The sequence below is a fragment of the Ammodytes marinus genome, assembly GCF_949987685.1.
Source record: "Ammodytes marinus genome assembly, chromosome: 14".
Taxonomy (NCBI): Eukaryota; Metazoa; Chordata; class Actinopteri; order Uranoscopiformes; family Ammodytidae; genus Ammodytes; species Ammodytes marinus.
In genome coordinates this window covers 22,247,996-22,267,760 of record NC_137218.1, presented here as the reverse complement: position 1 = coordinate 22,267,760, position 19,765 = coordinate 22,247,996, and the positions used below count along the sequence as shown (strand labels likewise).

Sequence of the window (19,765 nt, the reverse complement as noted above, 5' to 3'; positions counted from 1 at the left end):
GGCTTGGCTGAGGCTTATAGAACTAATGAAGAGGTATAGGGTCGCTGCAGCAGACAGACAGTTGAGGGAGAAGAGGCTGGACCATTCAACCTTCACATGTTTACCTCATGGTTCATTTTATTTACAACAAGAAACACTCCTCTGAATATGATCTATGTATAATACACCGTACATAGTTTGGATTAAGGTTTCGATTAAAACCCTTGGACATCAGCAGTGTAATCTATTGACATTAATGTTACTCTTCCTGCTAGTGGTTTGTGAAAGTTAAACAACCCTAATTAAATGTCCTGCCAGCTGAACAGAGGGTGGTAACAGCTCCATAACAGGAAATGAAGGGTACTGTCAGAAAGGATAGAAATTATAATTGCCATTAATCTAATAGATTTGTATTAACATTAATGCTATTAACGGTTAGTTAATGTGTAGTTAACTAAATAAATGTTAATGCTTAGTAATAAACGGTTAGTTGATGATTGGTTGGTCATTAACTAGCATAATGGTTAATACTTATCAATGGCATGAACTAAGCAGTTACTAACTGTTAGTTCATTCTAACTTAGCATTAACAAACAGATAAACTAATGTAAAGTGTCACCAATACATTTTTTTGTTCAAGGTACAGTACATTTACAAATGGATGAAACCAGACTATCCTTTGTGCAAATTACAGTTGTACAAAACCATCATGGAAGCAAGGGCCTGGGCATTATCAGGGTTATCAGGCATCACGTTGTTTGTTAATTAACATCTATGACACCTTCAAAGCAATCAGGAAGATTTTTAGCACCCCACCACACCCATCCTCCACATCAACTCATAATACTTTATATATCCAGCTTGCTGCAGCTATTAGTTGATGTACAGTAGACCTGCAATCCTTCTGTTGTGAATGACATTGCATACATGTGCTAGGTGTAGTGTACAATATTTCAACATCAATATGTCTGCCAATTGTGTTTCAGTGTTCCTCAAAGTAAGACCACATTTCCCATAAACACTGTTGCTTCCTGTCCCAAAAGAGGATGTTTCGAATGGCCAGGCTTCCCCTCTGTCGTCCACGTGCCTTTGTTCTCTCCTTTATTGTAGGGTTAACGCGATGGTTTAAGACACTTTGACACTAAACAATAGATTGGTTTAATCTTTTTAATTAGCTCGCTTGACAAGGATGTCATGGGAGTAAACCTGAATCATAGTCATTGGTGGAGGATGGTTCTGTATTGTAAAGCAGCAAGTGTTTGTGTCTTAGAGAGCAATTCAAATTCCCTTTGAAATCAAACCCAGTGGCGGGAAATGTAAAGCACAGTGCAGGAATGCCATTCTGCCAAGCGTTTCAGCAAATGACTGTTAGGGTAATCATAAAAAAAAAAGTTTCGTATACATTTAGATTTTTAGGATGTTCTTCTTTGGGGGACAACAAACTCACCTCAGATATCTTCTGGAACTGGCTGTTGGCCTGGCTGCATTTCTCCGCCGTCTCTAGCGCCACCTTGTAGTTGTCCACAAAGGCCTTGTACACTCCCAACTGGCTGGCCTGCATGGGCAATGTGGAAAAGGGAGAGAAATATAATACATTTTAAGTACAGGAGAAACAAAGTAGTGTGCGAGACAACCCCCTGATTCGATCTGAATTGTTTAAAGGACATTTGAGACCATCGAAGCAACTGGTTTACTAGACAGTACAGTAATACAGTAGTGTTACAATACGGCACATAGTTACAGTGGAGTGAATAAGCAGACCTTGCATTCACCTTCAAATATCACTTCCATATGTCTGTATTGTCACACACCATTATATTCTAATTCATATACAGCTCTGGGAGATGAATTCATTCCTATTCCCATTAGAATTTCACCTGAAGAGGAGGGTTGAAAAGAGTGCTGCAGTCCTTCTTTTGCTCTATAGGCAAACTATCCCCTACACATACACCCTCACACATATAGTCAACGCACACAGGCTGATCATATTCCCATGATGCCACTCCACTGGAAGCTCTGGGAAAGTCCTCCTCACTTTCTCTTTCCTTGTCCCTTTCATCAACAGCCTCTCTCTCCACTGTACTGTATGCACTGTAGCCCAAGCAGCAGACTAGCAGTGCATGAATATGCATCCTGCCAAAGCTAAGCTTGAATGGCTAGGCTGAAGAGCCCACTGCACTCTATTGAAGCAATGAGATTGGATACATCTGAATAGAATTACTTGTTACTTTTGTCCTTAAAGCCCCTTCTTCCTCCTATTTTTTCATTTCCTCTCCTTTCACTTCCCCTCCGAGGGTGAAGTGGAGAGTTGGGCTCAATAAAACGAGACATGAGGGAATCATCCGGCCTCATATGACCCTTAAAAGATGATGTTATAGATCAATAAAAGAATAAAACAAAAGGTGAACCGTTATTTTGCGATACAGTCATCTTAGCACACTCTTAGCCAAATAAAGACTTAAACAGACATGACATCTGACAAACTGGTGTTACTGTCAAGACCAAGACAAAAGTCTTAGGATGGCTCGTTTACAATATTACCACTATTAATCCAGCAATAATGTCATATATATTACAATCATATTTGAATGCTAAAGTATGGTGTGTATAAGTATTCAATTTGAATGAAACTTTAAAAACTCTCTATTTTATCAGGCAATTACCAGTCGTTTCTGTACATTTGGGGTTCCAAGATAATCAAGTGTTAAGGCAGCTGCAGCATGATGCAAATTAGAAAATGAGCAATTTATCGGTATTACCAAAATGCTTTATTACAGCTAAGCGACTTGCAGAGTGAAACCCCTGTAGTGTGCAGCAATATGCAACAGTCTTCAATGGGTCAAACAATAGTTCCTCCTGTTGCCGAAATATATTGTTCCCCTTGATCTTTAACACTCAAACATCCAGTCAGTCGTGCATGTTTCATGTGACTGATGACTGCAGGGCACATCACCAACCCAGGGAGATCTACCCACATACTCACTCTTGAGTGGTGCCACGAATAGCATCTCTGAGTGGCCGCAGCATGATTTATAAATACATCAAAATGTCAAAGTGAGATAACCCTGACCCAATATGGACTGTAGTAAACACCACGCAACATTCTGACAGGATTTTGACCCAGAATGAAATACAATCATCACATAACTAGACAGAAGAGCGGACTGTTGGACGCTAGCATGACTAAAAATGTTATCATAGGGGAAGCCGTAATCCACTTACTGTAACATAATACATGAATTACAGTTACAATTACAGTCTCTTCAGAAAAGTGTTCAAAAGTGTTTTTATTAGCCTTTAAGCTTTTGAGAGCCTTGATAGCAGCAAGAATAAGACCCATCCCACTCAATGCCTCCAGGGGATCATTTGAACGGTCCTGGCATTCACAGGATGCAGCTGAGCCCCCCTTTTTTTTTGGTCTGAAAAAAGGTGAGAAAAGTCAGAACTGTGGCTGTGTTTTCTCCTGTGTGCCCTCTCTGTGTTGCTCCAGTGCTCCTCCTCTGTGGCTGCTGACAAGGAACAGTGGGGGAGCAGAGCAGCTAATTACATTGCCATCTGCAACCCACACACTGCCACTCTGACTAAACGTTTAGCTGTTAGCCACCACACCACTTGTTCATGTAATACGCACATACACACACGCAGCACAGATGGGAGCTGATGACTACACTAATAGGTGTCACTTGGTGGTGAGACTCCGGGGGGTCCAAGAAGAAGAGGGGGGCACCAGAGGAAGTGCTTAGACTACTAAAATGGTTATATCTCTATGGGTTAGCTACTAAAATTAAGCTAATGTAGCTTACATCAGTTGCTAACAGATTTCAATATTATCTCTTCTTTAAATAAATATTCATTTAATCTTCCTTTAAATACATTACTGGGTTGTTTAGGAAGTCTATACCTCTCGGGTAAAAGCACCCTAAAGTTTATACATCTTTGAGTTATAATATGTAGGATCACTGGGGTGTAAATGAACAGAACAGATGCATGTCGATGTAGCATTACTTTCCAGCTTATCATAACAAACAATGTGAAATATACATGGTCACAAACTGTCAGTTGACAATGACATCACAGCCAAGGCCACTCTTTTGAAATCAATCATTATCACATAAGAGTACACTACTTCTAAATCAAAGCTGCCACCGAACAGAGACAGATATGGAATCACAGGCCAGTAGAGACAGTAATATTTCATAACTTCATCCAGTAACTTCTCTTTTTGAAACACTAGAATAAATGCCAAGGGCTTACTTCTAATCAGTTGATTTGTCTGAGGTGGCATGACACTAACTCTCGTGCACTAGCCATAAAACAACAGTGTGCTCACGACTTGGCAAAATGTTCCAGGATGTCTCGTAATGGGACATCTGATCAACTCACAGCTCATTAGCAAGAATGAATTACGCCTCCTAAGACCTGTCATGTGTGTTATGTTACTCACATTTGTGTGGTTATTGTCCTTACAATGTAAAGGGATATTTATAAAGCTTTATATACAATTCTCATATCAGTGTTCCAAGGCAAGTTGCCATTTCCTTTATACAATACCTACATTACGATTGTTTGATACTACAGCTGCACCATGTCGTTAAAAAAAGTAGCCACAACTAAAAAGGAGGCTATCAGGTTATCAACTGTAATGTAAGATAGCTACAGTACAAGATATGTATTGTATGTATTGAATGATAATAAAGAGAGTACTGTATTAACAATTATCTTGTAAAAATCCCATCACAAAGTGAGGCCGTAAAAGTCAAGGTATTAACTCTTTGAGCAGCAGAATGGCAAAAAAGGAGAATTTGATCACTATGAAAATAATTCATGTTAATTACTTGAGCCCAATTTTTAAAAACCTTTTTCGTTCTCCATCTTCTGCCATATTCTGAAATGTCATACTTTACCACACACTGTTGTGAAACTCAGGTAGAAGAGGCGTTATATTAATTATAAACCACAATACGTAGTTGCTACCTGCCAGCAGTGGGACATACTCGGAATGAGCTCACAGGACCAGACGAGACAGGATTTATTTATTAAATCATACTGAATCGAAATGTTCAAATTAAAGTTAGTCATTTATACTGGCGACGGATGTTACACCCTAAATGGGAATGACCTTTTAAATAACCTTTTGTAAGTGCATTTATTTTTCCTACCAAAAGTCCAGTCTGATATTGCAGTATGTTGCATCAGCCTCTCTACACTTTTCCATAGAAATGTAATAAGGATCTAACATTTCTTAAGACACACACACACTGCATATAAACATGTTTTGTGATGAGAAGCACAGTTCAAATTACATTATCCCCTGCAAATCTGACAATGTATTTGTAATGATCCGACACAGGAGGATGACTAACTCACTTGGAGACTAGCTGGGGCCTGGAGCCTTGCTAATTCGACACACACAGAGACACATCCACACACATAACAGGGATGTAGTTACATTATGCACTGAGAGCGCCTGTTTAAGCAACTTAATCCAGCGCAAATAAGGCTGCATGATAGAGCGGGAGGCTGCAACATTTCAGCAAATGCACTCAGACCATTAGGGGCACACACACCCATTTATGGACACACACAGTCTAATTTATCCGCGATTCACGAGTGCAAAAAGAGAGAGTCTGAAAAGTCTTCTATTAACACTCATTTACATCGTCTCTGCAATTGATGGAAGGGGTGTGGGGCTAAAGAACCACAATTAAGTTGGGCGGTATAATGCTTTAGATATAGTCTAAAATACTTATTTGCATCATGCTGTTATTTTTATATTGCACTGACTGTCTGAACCCAGATATTTTACATCCTTGTATTTTGGCACCTGTTTTATCGTTTGTATGGAAATTCAAGTTCCACAAAAAGTATGGTTATTTTAAGTCTTTAGTCATGTGATATACTGTATATTGTTATCACGATTTAAAATGACTTGTACCCCGATGGAAGATTTTGACCATATAGCCCAACCCTGAACCCAACAGCCCACATCCCACTCACCAGCTTCTGGAACAAGTGTCCCACGGTGACATTCTGGTCCCACTGCTGGATGTTGGGCAGGAGGGCGTCGTAGAACTCCTTGTGGATCTCAAAGATGTCCTGGATCTTGTAGAAGATGGTCTCCACCTGCTGGATGGTCAGGACGGGCTGAGAGGAGGTGGCTGTGGCTTTCAGAGGACGCATGGGCTGGAGACAGAGAAGGGACAGGCATCAGGGACAAACCTCAGCTAATGATGAGGCTAGGAAGGACAAACACTTAGAACATATCCTCTTCAGAAGGTTAAAGCTATAGTGCGTAACGACTGTCGCCCCCCAAGAGGAATTCAGAGTTATTACAACAATACTGTCAGCACCATCTACAGTGTCATCTACAAACCAGAGGTATCGCACCAAAACTAAATCCCAAGTTGTATGAATAACAGTTGCTGCATTAAACTATGGCATAAGGTCTAATTTAAGTGCAGGATTTGAACATCTACGGCCAATCACTGACCTAATTGGGGCCGTGCCTGATCTTGCTATGTGCACCCAGTGATAAGCATGTAATCTTAGCCTCTCTCTGCTCTGCCATTGGCTGACTGTCTTCTCTGCTGTGCAGCGTCAGACCAGTCAGTCAGTCAGTCAGTCAGTCAGTCAGTCAGTAGGACTGCACACCCACACTCAATTTAATCATAGATATTGTGTGGAGTGGACGTGCCAGGGGGCTGAATTACAGTGAGAAAAACATAAAAGGCGTTCACGTCATGGAAGCAGAAGGTCTCTGCAGGCTGCTCTGATGAGTCAGCCTCCCACTGATTGCAGGGGTTGTATGAAGGCTTATAATAGCGGCTGGCTCATTTTTGAAAAGCACAGACAATGGCTGCAGACGCACACTCCACCCCCTCAGGGCAGTGTGTGTATATATATATATATACTGTTGATCATGGCAACGCAAGAAGCTGAAAAGCCCTCGTCAGGTATCACAAAATATGGAAACACTATTTACAGTCTAGGGTTAACGCAGATGAATGAATCTGCAGACTGGTCACCATGTTATTGCTTACGTAACAGGAAGTGATTATGGCGGCTGCACAAACACAGCATGTGAGCCAGGCTACAGAGTGTGAGTAGAAATTTTACTTTTTTTTAAAAGAAATCAATTGTGGAATAGCAGCCAATAATACGTTGCCTGTATGAGCAAGTGTGTTTGGTCCCAGGCCATGCTGGGGGAAGTGCGGGCTGAATGTTGAAAAGAAATGGCTAATCCTCAGCTCAATACAGCTTTTTTCCTTCAAGTCATGGCTCGCTTTAATTGTAGTAAAAATAAATAATGGAAACAAACTATTTTTTTTGGTCAAATTGTATAATGACTGTTTGTGTCATCACTGGTTGGTTGAAAGAGACGGATATGAGAGACAGACCAGATTTCTGCCCACTATTACATCACTCTTTTGTTGGAGGTTTTGTGCTATATCGGTTGTGTGACTGAACCATTTTTACTGGGTAGCTTAACGTTGCACTAGATGTCAGACTGACTACATGTCGGCCAAAGTGCAGCGTGTGGCAGGATATGACGTGGTAGGGGCTTAGCATGAGGAAGCATTTTCAGTCAGGAGTGTCAAGAAACTGCTACACTGTGGTCTTGTTTACGGAATGACTATTAACCACTCGTGGAGCTAAAGACAGTTCACACAGGCCTGCACCGTGCATGCTACAACATGAACATTCACCATATAGTGAAATTATCTTCACTTCAGCTGTGTTATTTACACACATGGTCCAGTGCAAAACAATGGCTTTTTGTAGTGTGTGTGTGTGTGTGTGTGTGTGTGTGTGTGTGTGTGTGTGTGTGTGTGTCTGTGTGTGTGTGTGTGTGTGTGTGTGTGTGTGTGTGTGTGTGTGTGTGTGTGTGTGTGTGTGTGTGTGTGTGTGTGTGTGTGTGTGTGTGTGTGTGTGTGTGTGTGTGTGTGTGTGTGTGTGTGTGTGTGTGTGTGTGTGTGTGTGTGTGTGTGTGTGTGTGTGTGTGTCTCACCAGTAGCAAGGCCTCCAGCTGGTTAATGTAGATCTCCTCGCTGGCCAAGAAACCGGACAGCACAAGTTTCTTCATCTCCAGTCCTTTCTCTACGTCTCCCTGCAAGATAAAACAGAACAGACTTTAATAGAGCATCATACATGTAGTTATACATTTACAACACATACACACACACAAACAGCATCATTTGGTTAAGTATTTGTATCTAGGATGATCCAGGAGTTTTAGCCAATGCCACATTACAGTACAATAACTCAAGCTAATTTCCTGCATACAGCCTCTGCAGTTACCACATCAGGTAAACATGAGATGAACACGCACACGCGCGCACACACACACACACACACACACACACACTAACACTAACACACACACTAACACACACACACACACTAACACTAACACACCAAAAGTGTGTAGGAATAAGCAGCAGCTGTTCATTGGGAGTCTTTGCTTATCTAAAAACATCTCAATGGCTTGCTTCCTCTGTGGGAAGTCCAACTCTTAAGAGTTTCTGGGCAGTTGTTATATTTTGACTTCAATGCCAGTCACCACCCTAATCATGTATGAGAAACACGGAGAGAGAAAAACAAGATGCACTGGTGCTTTCATCCCTGTACTGAGGACAACACTTGTTTTAATCTAAATGTTTTAATACTTATTATGGCTGGACGTCTCAACTCGAAACAATAAGATTAGCAAATTGCAAAGGCTGTAATTTAGGATCTACATCGTGTCATGTAAGTGGTTTTACAGATTGATGCCACCTCCCTTGTGACAGCCAAGACCACAAAGTTGACAGCACATACGCCCACCAATAACAAACATTGAAGGCCCAAGAAAAAAAGTGTTCAATTCGTATTGCAGAAAAATGGCCTAAAAAAAATTCACAGAAGAAATGCAGCACTTTCTTGGTATGGGAGAATTTTTTGGGTTTGAGACGATATATGTTCAACATAAGAAGGTGCAGGGATGTGGAACATTCGCCACATCAAAATGCAACACCACAAAGCTATAGAACACTTTCAAACAGCAGCAACAGGCAGCTGTATGACGAGTGATGTGTGACCATTAACAGTAGTGATGCTCCAGGCCACTCAAGTAAACAAACTAGTATTTCAAGGTTGTTTGCATCTTAATAGTGCTCATGAAAGCTCACTATGTGACTAACAACTTAAGAGGGTGAATACTCAAGAGAAGACTTAAAAAAACTATATCGCAAAATGCAATATCTGTAAGGAAATCGCAATAAAATATTTTTCCAAATGTATTCAGCCCTTACATCCAAGAAGAAATTTCAGAAATACAGCTGTAAGTAGTGAGCTAGAAAAGTTAAACTAAGGCAAAATGTATGATAGTTTTGCAGTTGAAAATTCTACATAAAACTAAATCTGTTCCCTAATCTTCCTGCTTATCCCTATTGCTTGGCGGTGTACAGTTTATACTATCCCAGCAGGCATTTGGCAGAAGGCAGTGAAACATCCTATCCTAGGTAAGATAAGATAAAAAGTCAGACTCACTTCAATTCAATGGCTTTTTATCCCTATCCAATCCACCTGATTTATTTTGTGTGTAGTACTTTACAGACCAATAACCTCACGTAGTTTTCTCATACTTTATATATAAGAAAAAGGGTCCAAAGGTACTGCAGTTCTGAGTAAAGTATAAGTGAAGTACATTCTGCTTTATAAAGGCATTTTAAATGTTATACTTGTCGCCTGCTTTACTGTACCATATATTAGTAAGTGCGCTGAGAAAACCATGCAAAATGAATTCAAATCCATAGTACAGACCAAAGAAAAGAGCAATTCAAATCATAAATAAAGAATACTGAACGGAACTTGGGTAGCTTAAAGTGATGGCTGACCATGGTAGGCTATTCATGCTACATATTTTGAGAAGGAGGCAGGATAAAATATGTTTTTCCCTACTTTTGTCACTCATGGATTATTGTGTTGTTCACACTGAAGTGATTGGAAAAAGACCACAAAATTAAATTGAAAAAACCAATTCATTTCACGTATGAATATGAGATGTGTTTGTACATCCTCTGCACAAACCGTGAGCTAAGCAGATCAGCATACACTAATAGGTTTATGTACAGAGACACTCCAGCTGTTTGCTATCATCATCACTCCTGCCATCTCATCTCGTCAGAAAGCCATTTATATACTACACACCATGCGCTGGTGTGAAGATGATGCTGATTGTTTTATACATCTTTCTTTAACAATCATATAATAACACCTGCCAAAAATCCACATTGGTGTTAATATGATCTCAACAGGTCAGGTGAGGTCACTTTAATTATAAAACATATTCAAAATGTGCTGACCAAAACAATAAAAAAAGTGTGAAACTACCCAAGTAATCCTCATTAAACATATTCCTCCTTAATAATACTGCATTGGGCTTAACAGTGAGACCTTTCCAAAGAAAAACACATGTTCAGGCTGGAATACACTGTGTTCACACGTCACAGCACACAGACAGAACAGAAGGCAATAAACCAGGGAACTGTTGTCAAAATGACGTCCCAAGTGTCCCATACAGTACTGTACGTACTTCAAGAAAAGGCCAAAGGACAGCCATGAGAGCAGAATACGGACGATTAATTATTAACACAACCGGATCATTACGATGATATCAGCACACAGGCTCTGTGTGATAAGACAAGGAAGGAGGAGGAGGCCTGACCTCATGTTTTTAAAACGCAATTACAACTTGTATCGTCTTTCTGACACTGTGGTTTACATTGAAGACTGGAGGTGTACTGTATGACAAGGTACAATACATACAGTATGTGCATGATATGAACTTCACATTTCTGAATGAAAGGATTATAAGAATTAGTCTAAGAGAAGAATAGTGATTTAAACTTTATCCATGTGCACTATGTAGTTTCAGGGTCATTTGCAGAGCCTGCAATAGTTGAACACACATATTTTCACCACATGTAATTAAGTATTGAATAATTAATTTATGTCATCATTAGTCAAAATCATATATTATTTAAGGCACCTGTAACCAAATGTAACACTAGAATATGTATGTACAAGAAAACAAATTGTGGGCCTTGCTACTGTAAACAACAACAGTGAACCATTACATTTTAAAGTAGCTTTCTAACTTCAAACAGTATTCAAGGGTTCCAATTTTCCTGTGAGGTTTGTTTATTCAGTTATGAGAAAATGTTAACTTCTCTGACACACCAACAGTCACATAGTGCACCTTTAAGCAATTCAAGTAAAATGTTACATGTTCTTCACGTGTTGCATGCATCTCCACCCCTGTGATGACAGCGTTGTGTCTGGTGGCAACAGTTCTCTAAAGCAGCAGTGAGTGACTATCCAAAGTGAATCAGCAAGCAGAACCAAGGTTGATCTATATATAGCTCATAACTTTTAAATTGTATAAACTTCTCATTGAGCTGCATTCAAATGATTACTTTGGTGAGGTAACTTAGAATGTCAATGCACGTTCTGCAGGGTTTTGAGTCCGTTTCATGGTCATTTACAGTATAATGCTGGTATTCCTTGAAAGGACCTAAAACAACATTTTCTTTATGACTAGAACTCATGACAAAAGTAAATTTAATTCAACTAAATTGCAGACCGTCTTCTAACAAGTTTTCATAGCTTTAAAAAAAAACATTCTAAGATACGATGCCAGACTTAATAGCACTTAAAGCTATTCTTACCTTTGTAGAGTTTTTACACTTATTTTAAATGACTTTAAAATGGTATAAATAAGGTTTTTACACTCTAAAATGCATGGTAGACCCACCAGGAATAAAAAGAAACAATTATTTCAGTCTCATAATATTAGGTGAAAACTACAACCAATCAAATCGTTCGGACCGAACGATTTAATTGGCCGACAGACCTGTCTGTTTGCCGTCTGCTTGTGTACCGCGCATTCGTGCACGCGCGTCCTCAACGAAAGGGTTTGTTTTGATTCCACGGCAGACAGTAGCCTAGCGAGTAGCGACCATTGTAGAAAAGGTTACAGTGTTGTTATTTCTTGTTATTTTTTGGCTGTGTTTTAGTGTTGGGCCGTGACGTCAGTCGGCCAGAGAGCCAGTTCAGTAAGTTTCCTTTCGCTTCTCCCTCGGTGAGATGTGAGCAAGTTGCCACAGTAAGCCATCATTCGTGTTTATCTGAGTGTAAATGTGAATCACCCGTGTGTGAGTATGTACATGTAGTCCCGATCGCTGTTATACGTTATAGTTTGTGCATGTTATTAGCGGCTGCGATTCGCGAGTCGCAACAGCTGTTCAAACGTCTCCTCACGAGCGGAGTTTAAGCCTTTGTTCTTTTTCCGCGATCTATATGCGGCTGTGCCTGTGAAAGAAGGAAAATAAAGAGCGGATAAAACCCTACTCCTCCTCTCCTAGTCTCATTATAAGCATAAGTGGTGTTCTGGCCGACATATCTGAAGTGAAACCAGTGATACAAGCAGATCAGCGCGGTACCGGTAGCCTACTACAGCCACCAGTTTCTTCAGCCACAATATAACTCACTTTGTGCACGGAGACAGTATTAAGCAAGTAAGTCTGCTTGTGTAGCCTAAATTAAGTTTCTTCAAAAACAAAACAAAAAAAACAGGGATAGGAATGAGGGGGTGGGGCTGCATTGGAGGAAGGCGGGATATTATGATTGTGCTGAAATGCTCAAACTCAAATCCATCCGAACTGCTTTAATAGTCAAAGTAAACATGAGTGTGTGTGTGTGTGTGTGTGTGTGTGTGTGTTTGCCTGTGTGTGTGTGTGTGTGTGTGTGTGTGTGTGTGTGTGTGTGTGTGTGTGTGTTTTGTTGACGTGTAAAGCTTGCTCCTTTCAGTGACAAACTTGTCACAGTGAGATGGTGAAATAGACAGACAGGAAAGGCAAGGGGGAAAAAAGTACTTCTTCCGACAGAGGGAATATTTTCCCTCTCCTCTGTACAAAGAGCTACTGTGTGGCGAGTGAGAGGGGCAAGATGAGAAATACACCAGCGCTGAAAGGATTTTTCCATGGCAACCTGCTCCTGTGCGTGCACTTCTCTGTTGTGCTTTTCACAGAGCAAAAGGAACGCTGCGTGTTTTGCCATTGTGCCCTCTGCTCTCATTCTGTGCGATAAAGGAGCTGATATCAATGGTGGCCGGGAACAGCGTTGGCATGCCCCACACACACACACACACACACACAAGTTTCTTAAAAGGTGGAGTCAGTCATTCTGGAGAATGCTTGTTGTCAAAATCACTTTTTGCCTAAATCAGTGAATATCTCCTCATGATCCACTACTTGTCCATACTGTCCATACAGCCCAGGCTCTGTAAACTGGTATGTAAACAAAGGGGACCCACCATAGCTAGCGACATGCCTGTTAACAGTGCCTAGGTTGTGTATTAACAGCAGCATAATATTTTTCCAGCGTACACAGTATGGACAAGTAGCGATGTTCACTGATGTTGACATGAAGTGATATTGACAACAAGCATTCTCCAGAATCACTAACTGCACCTTTAACAGACAGAAGTTACTATTAGAAATGGAAACCAGCCGTCTTAAGAGAGCTGCAGGCTGAGGAGACATGTGCTCCATAGTAGCTGCCTCATCAGGCCACACTGACAGACCAATAGCTGTCACACACACACACACACACACACACACACACACACACACACACACACACACACACACACGCACACACTTACACTAGCAGCACAGATGGCTCATAGGCACACTTAGCAGCACATAGTGACACCACATCATGTCAGGAAGACTTTCCACTTTGCTATATGTGGCCAAGTTATCAAGCCTTGTCAGGTTGTCAGGTTGAGTGTGTGTGTGTGTGTGTGTCTATGTGTGCTTGTATGTGTGTGTGTGTGTGTGTGTACGTGTGTGTATTCCCTGCTTCCAGCTGTCCAGCCGCTGTCTCACCTTGAACTGCCTGTGTGTCGGAGTGTCCAGCTCCCCATCATCTCCATAATCAAACAACACCTCCTCTTCCTCCAGCACCCTGTCCAAGTAGCACAGCACTTCCTCCTCTTCCTCCTCCATGTTTTCTTTCTTTCTTTCTCTCTCTCTCTCTCTCTCTCTCTTTCGCCTCCTTCCTCTCCTCTTTTCTGCCTGAGATTCCCCTTCACCAGGGCCTGCCTGGACACATCAGTGTTTTCCCCCTCAGAGCAAGTCGTCTGGACAGCCAGAGAGAAAGAGAAAGAGAGAGAGAGCGAGAGAGAGAGAGAGAGTACCCCGCCTACACACAACCCCACCCCCTTCCTCTGCCGGGCTTCCTGGTGTGGAGTGTGTGTGTGTGTGTGTGTGTGTGTGTGTGTGTGTGTGTGTGTGTGTGTGTGTGTGTGTGTGTGTGTGTGTGTGTGTGTGTGTGTGTGTGTGTGTGTGTGTGTGTGTGTGTGTGTGTGTGTGTGTGTGTGTGTGTGTGTGTGTGTGTGTGTGTGTGTGTGTGTGTGTGTGTGCTGTTCCACCTCGGTCGATGAGGTCTACCCTCCCGCTACATTGCCCGCCCCTCCCCTCTCACAACACACTCTATCCAGCCACTTCCTTGATGGCCACATAGGCTGTTTTTTTTCTTTTTCTGTGCTTTACCGGGAGCTGCTTGGTTCTCTTCTTCCGTATCTTCAGGCAATAGACACTTCCTCAAAATACACGCACAGTTTGTCCATGTCTCGCATGGCCGAGCGTTACAGAGTTCATTTCTGCCTCGGCCATTGTCTCTTTATTGATTGGCCCAGAGCCTTGGATGTGGAGCCCAGACCGGCAAAATGTGCTGCTGCTGCTGCTAGCGCGGCTGATTGTAATTACAGGTCACATAGTTCAGTGGGGGGCAGCAGTTTAGCACAGACAGAACATTGGGTTTCAGATATAATAGTGTTTAACAGAAGTGTTAAAAAGCCCTGTGTGTGCACATCAAGACAAGCTGTTAGTAAGAATCTATAACTGTGGGATATGAAAAGAAAGAAATGAAACTGGAAAAATGGAAAATACTATGACTGCACTCTTTGTTTGTGTGCGTCTGTGAATGTAAACAGTTCCCTTGCCCCGACCTCTAACCCTGCTCCAGACCCCTTAAGACACTACTTCACACGAGCTGACACCCACTCCTGCACTATTGACATGGACCTATAAAGAGACTATTTATTGACCACCCTAAAGATTTTCCAACCGCCATTTTCTTTTGGAGCTGAAAAGTTTAGATTTGTCTGTCAGTCTCCCACGCACCTCATCTTTTCCGGCCATGTCTGCAGGCTTATATTGCAAAAAATCTAGGCTTCGTTTTTCTCATTGCTAATTTCCTAGCTTACACTACATGGGTTATACTTATTTTACTTTAAAGACTGGAACAAGGGTTGGTAAAACCATGCCTTCATTATATGGGTCATGATGTAGTTTACAAGCCAAAGCCTTGAACATGGGTTGGGAAAACAAATGAGAGTAAATGTAGGCTTGTGGCTTGTATTTCTAGGTCAACGCCACCACCACAACAATGCCGTTAGGAAAAGTTCGGGAAGGATGGAAAATGAATACAATGCGACATGGATGATAAAAAGAAGACGAAGAAAAACAAAATCGTAAAACCAGTCAAATAAAAGTTATTTATGCAGCCTAAAAATCACATTTTGCCTCAAACACCCTCTAGCCTTAGGGCCTCCATCCAAATAAGAAGAAAAACAACTTTAAAAGGAGAAGCTTTAGGCAAATGCAAGGGTGGTGTGATCCCAAAAACACAAGCAATAATATCTCTCGAGTTCAAATCAAAATCTCATATACAATAAACTTGATGCTGAATGCATGCATCTTGGCCCGAGGGTGTCAGCACATTTAAGGCACAGTGCAAACTCAGCGGAAAAGAAGGGCTGACTTCACAAGGCGGTGAGGAGACAGGGCGACTTCTGGAAGTCCACCGCATCAAGTAAACTGCTCTGACTCACTTTGCTACTGACGTCTAGGGGTCAGGGAAACATACACAGAGCAGAGTGGGTGAATATACAGTATATGGAAATGCAGCGTCGCAACAAAAAGGTTTCAAAATCTCTGCCTGGGTTAAAACCCCTGTGAGGTCATACCCAGTTGCCACTTTCATGAATTTAGCTAAATAAAAACTGTCAATATACTGTACAGTTCAACCCTAGGGTCCCCACATTCACTGCATTTAAAACAGTTTGAGCACTTGCATGGCCATTCCTTTTTTACAGTGATTTATGATAACGATATTTTGCTATTTCTCAATTATTATAACATGTATAATTACTCAATTAGAGTAACTTTAACTACAGACAAACCTTAACAGAGAACTAGTCTATGGCAACAGGTAATTGAACTATTCCTTTCAAATGTTCTTACATCATAAATGGTTTTCAAATGTGTGAGAATGTTGTCTTGGCTGTTCTTACCACAATGTGCCACTAGGTGGAGACATTCTCATTCACATGAGCTAACCCATGCACAGACTGACAGGAGAAAAAATTATAGAATGGGCGACAGACAGTGTAGATTTCAGACAACTACTCAAGATGTCTGTCAAAGCTGCTGTGATGTGTGAAGTGGAAGGTAGGAGGAGGAAGGTCAGTTCAGGTCAGGGTCAACTTTACTCTTGCTAATTGCTAAGCCTCCACACCTACTCAATAAGTCAGTCAGTCAGTCAGTCAGACACAACAGTGGTCACACAGGACACACACAGACACACAGAGAGCCACAGACACTCATTGGAACATATGAGCGTATGCACAAACAGCTTGATGCAGGTGAAGCTGGCTGCTGAACCCCTGACCTACTGATATGAAGGCAGTAAATAACAGCACCAGACACCGAAATACGCAGATAAGAACATAAAAAAAAACATTTAGCATTTTCATGAGAGCAGAACAAATCGCTCATCTCCCTATCGGAAATGAATCAAATAACAATAACCCAATGTATATCCATTTCATGTCTGGTATGACTTAACTGGCAAAGTCCACAGAAAAACGTTTTATAGTGCATGCATGCAATAGCAAAATGAGGTATAGCCTTTCTTCACATGCACTGTGATCAAATAAACAAAGAAAAGTGTACCACATGCAGTATCTCAATTTCAAAATTATGCACAATAGTCAAATAATGCCATGACCACTTGGAAGTTTAAAACAAATACAAAAATGTGATTGAACACCACCCTGTAACCTTTCCTGCATTCACACACAGACTGGCAGACCAGCTCTGGTGGTGTCAAACCCCATCTGGGTCAGTGGTCCTTTCCTGTTGCTGTCAATGCACCACCTGCAGAGAGCTGCAGGCAGCTATTGAGGCTAATCCCTAACACTTACACAGGGCCATGATCCGGAGGCTAACTTCTGACATGATGTCAGGATGTTCACCAGGTCAAATTTTAGACTTAAAAAAAATAGAATTCCTGTTGGAACCATTTACTCTCAAACACAAAAGTTTTCACTGCGATAAAATGAATGCTTAAAACACACTGTTAAACATTTAGTTACATGATCATATGGAATGCTTTGAATAAAAACACATTATCAGAATGTCTCAAAACGTCCTACTTCTTACCGGCATGCCTATATGTACATTGAAACAATTATTGGTCCAGGTAAGTGTCCATTTTATTTTATTTTATCTTATACTGTATACACTATGAATCGATGATGAGCACTGTATTAAGATAGACTAAAATGGTCCTTTAAAAGAAGCGTGCATGAGAACAGGAGCTAAATCATCTGATATTTGAATGATAATTGAACATTTTCATATGAAAACTGACTTTAACATTTTTGCATAAACATAGGGAAACTCATGTGCAGAGTACAAAAGCCTCCCATACTCACAGCAAGTTTACCAGTAAACAATAACAAAACACTGACCAATGCAAAATGATTTCAATCCATCATTCCCAGCGGGTGCAGGAAATCAGTCTATTAGCTTTAAGAATGTTATGGAAACATATACTGTTAATAATACACTTGCAACAGTTTAACAGCAGACACTTGCCTGAATTAGAAATGCACCTGAGCTAACCAAGAATCGCACCAGAAACATCCTTCCCTCTTTCTCCAACATATCACATTATTCCATTGGTAAATGGTAAATGGACTACACTTATATAGCGCTTTTTTTTTCCAAAGCACTTTACATAGTTTGTCTCATTCACCCATTCACACTCACACACTCATAGCAGCAGCTACCACACAGGGCGCAAGCTAACCATCTGGAGCAACTTAGGCTTCAGTGTCTTGCCTACGGACACTAAGAATTGTGGCAGGAGGTGGGGAATGGAACCACCAACAATGCAATCAATGGACAACTGCTCTACCTGCTTAGCAACAGCTGCTTCATCGATGTATAAAATGAAGGTGTCACTAGAAGTTCAAACATAGATAGATAGATAGCTTTATTGTCATATGCACCGTTACAGCACAATGAAATTTGCCTTTTCAGTACACACCTCTCCAAGAAACATACAAGACAGTGACAATAACATGGGTGGACAGGAGATAGTGTAACTGCAGGGTCGCAGCGGTGCCGCGCCCCTCATGGTGGACTAAGAAAGTACATGCCTCCTTATGTATGTATGTGTGTGTGAGAGTGAACTTACCCCAGGCGGCAGGCCCTCTGGTGTGGGGGAGAGTGCTCCTCCGTCGGGCCCTAGTGGAGCACACAGCTGTGGAGACATGGTGGGCGACTCGTCTATAAAGGGCAGCGTCTCTGAGCCGTCCTGAGACTTACCATCCTCCGCTCCGTCTCCCTCGTAGCCATCTGTGTTGTAGTTAAAGTCTGGAGGACAGAGACAGAGAGTGGGAGAGAGAGAGAGATGAAGAGCGGGAGAGAGAAAAGAGAGATGGACACTGTTAGCTTTTCACCACAGAGAACATCAAGGCCACAGAGCCTATAGGCTGTGTATTAACAACACCAGGTTATTTTGTCAGCGCGCACACAGTCAGACAGGTAAACAGATTGGAGGAGGTATTCACTGCTTTTGTTTTGACAAAGAGTTATTCTGACCAAAAGCGTTTTCCAGAATTTCATATGCTGAGGATGCCACAAAAACAGCAAACTCCAGATGTAACTTTCTTCAGTTCGGCTTGTTTTTGTTTTTCCGTGGGATCTCGCCTTTATATATTTGGACTAGTGTCAGTATCAGGGTCCATATTCATGTTCAGGGACAACACAGGCGTTTGGGTCTGAGCAACAGTGACAGCTCCAGTGGAAGGGAATAATAATGCTGACTCTGAAACCTCTCTGGCCCTCGGTGCCCTATCTTCAAGGAAGGGTGAAGGAAACTGTGGAATAACAAAAAGGCATGGGGGAGATGTAAAGGGCCTGTGTCAGACATAAAACAAAAATAAATGTTAGGTCGACACCTCTTATAGGCTACCTGATGTCTTACTAGAGATGAGAGGTGTATTGTTGATGGTTATAACCAGGTCAAGTCTGCACTGTAATATAAAAAGGGGAGGGTTTTTTAAAGTAAAAAGTGGAATACTAAAATATGTTTTCTTATGTTGGCATGATAATGATATATTTTCCACTATGTTTCATTTTTCATCCTGGTTTGACAGAAATCCGGTTTAGCCACCTGACACAGTAAAGTACAGTATATTACTTTAATGAACTTGGAACAAGGAGAAGTGCGTGCACCAAAGCTTGTCTAAATACTTGACAATAAAGCAGTGAGCTGGTGTAAAAGCAGAATCAACTGTTTGACAAGCAAAACACGAAGCTGAGGCTATCTGAATTTACATAACCTATGATGAGCTGCTCAATGAACCCCCACTTTAAAAGTACAA

At 41.4% G+C, this 19,765-nt stretch overlaps 1 protein-coding gene across 4 annotated transcripts in view; it reads right to left on the bottom strand.

The window, feature by feature from the left end:
• Window positions 1–19,765, bottom strand: part of abr (ABR activator of RhoGEF and GTPase) — a 139,595-nt gene that overhangs the window by 62,768 nt on the left and 57,062 nt on the right. For 2 of the 4 annotated variants that reach the window (XM_080040775.1, XM_080040776.1), the window contains exons 2-5: window positions 18,574–18,752; window positions 7,988–8,086; window positions 5,977–6,162; window positions 1,427–1,534 (exon numbers count right to left, since the gene is read on the bottom strand). In XM_080040775.1, the coding sequence (XP_079896901.1) occupies window positions 1,427–1,534; window positions 5,977–6,162; window positions 7,988–8,086; window positions 18,574–18,752 (572 nt within the window). Of the gene's footprint in view, window positions 1–1,426; window positions 1,535–5,976; window positions 6,163–7,987; window positions 8,087–13,910; window positions 14,142–18,573; window positions 18,753–19,765 lie in introns of those variants that run through there. The other 2 variants (XM_080040779.1, XM_080040777.1) reach the window with 2 other exon arrangements.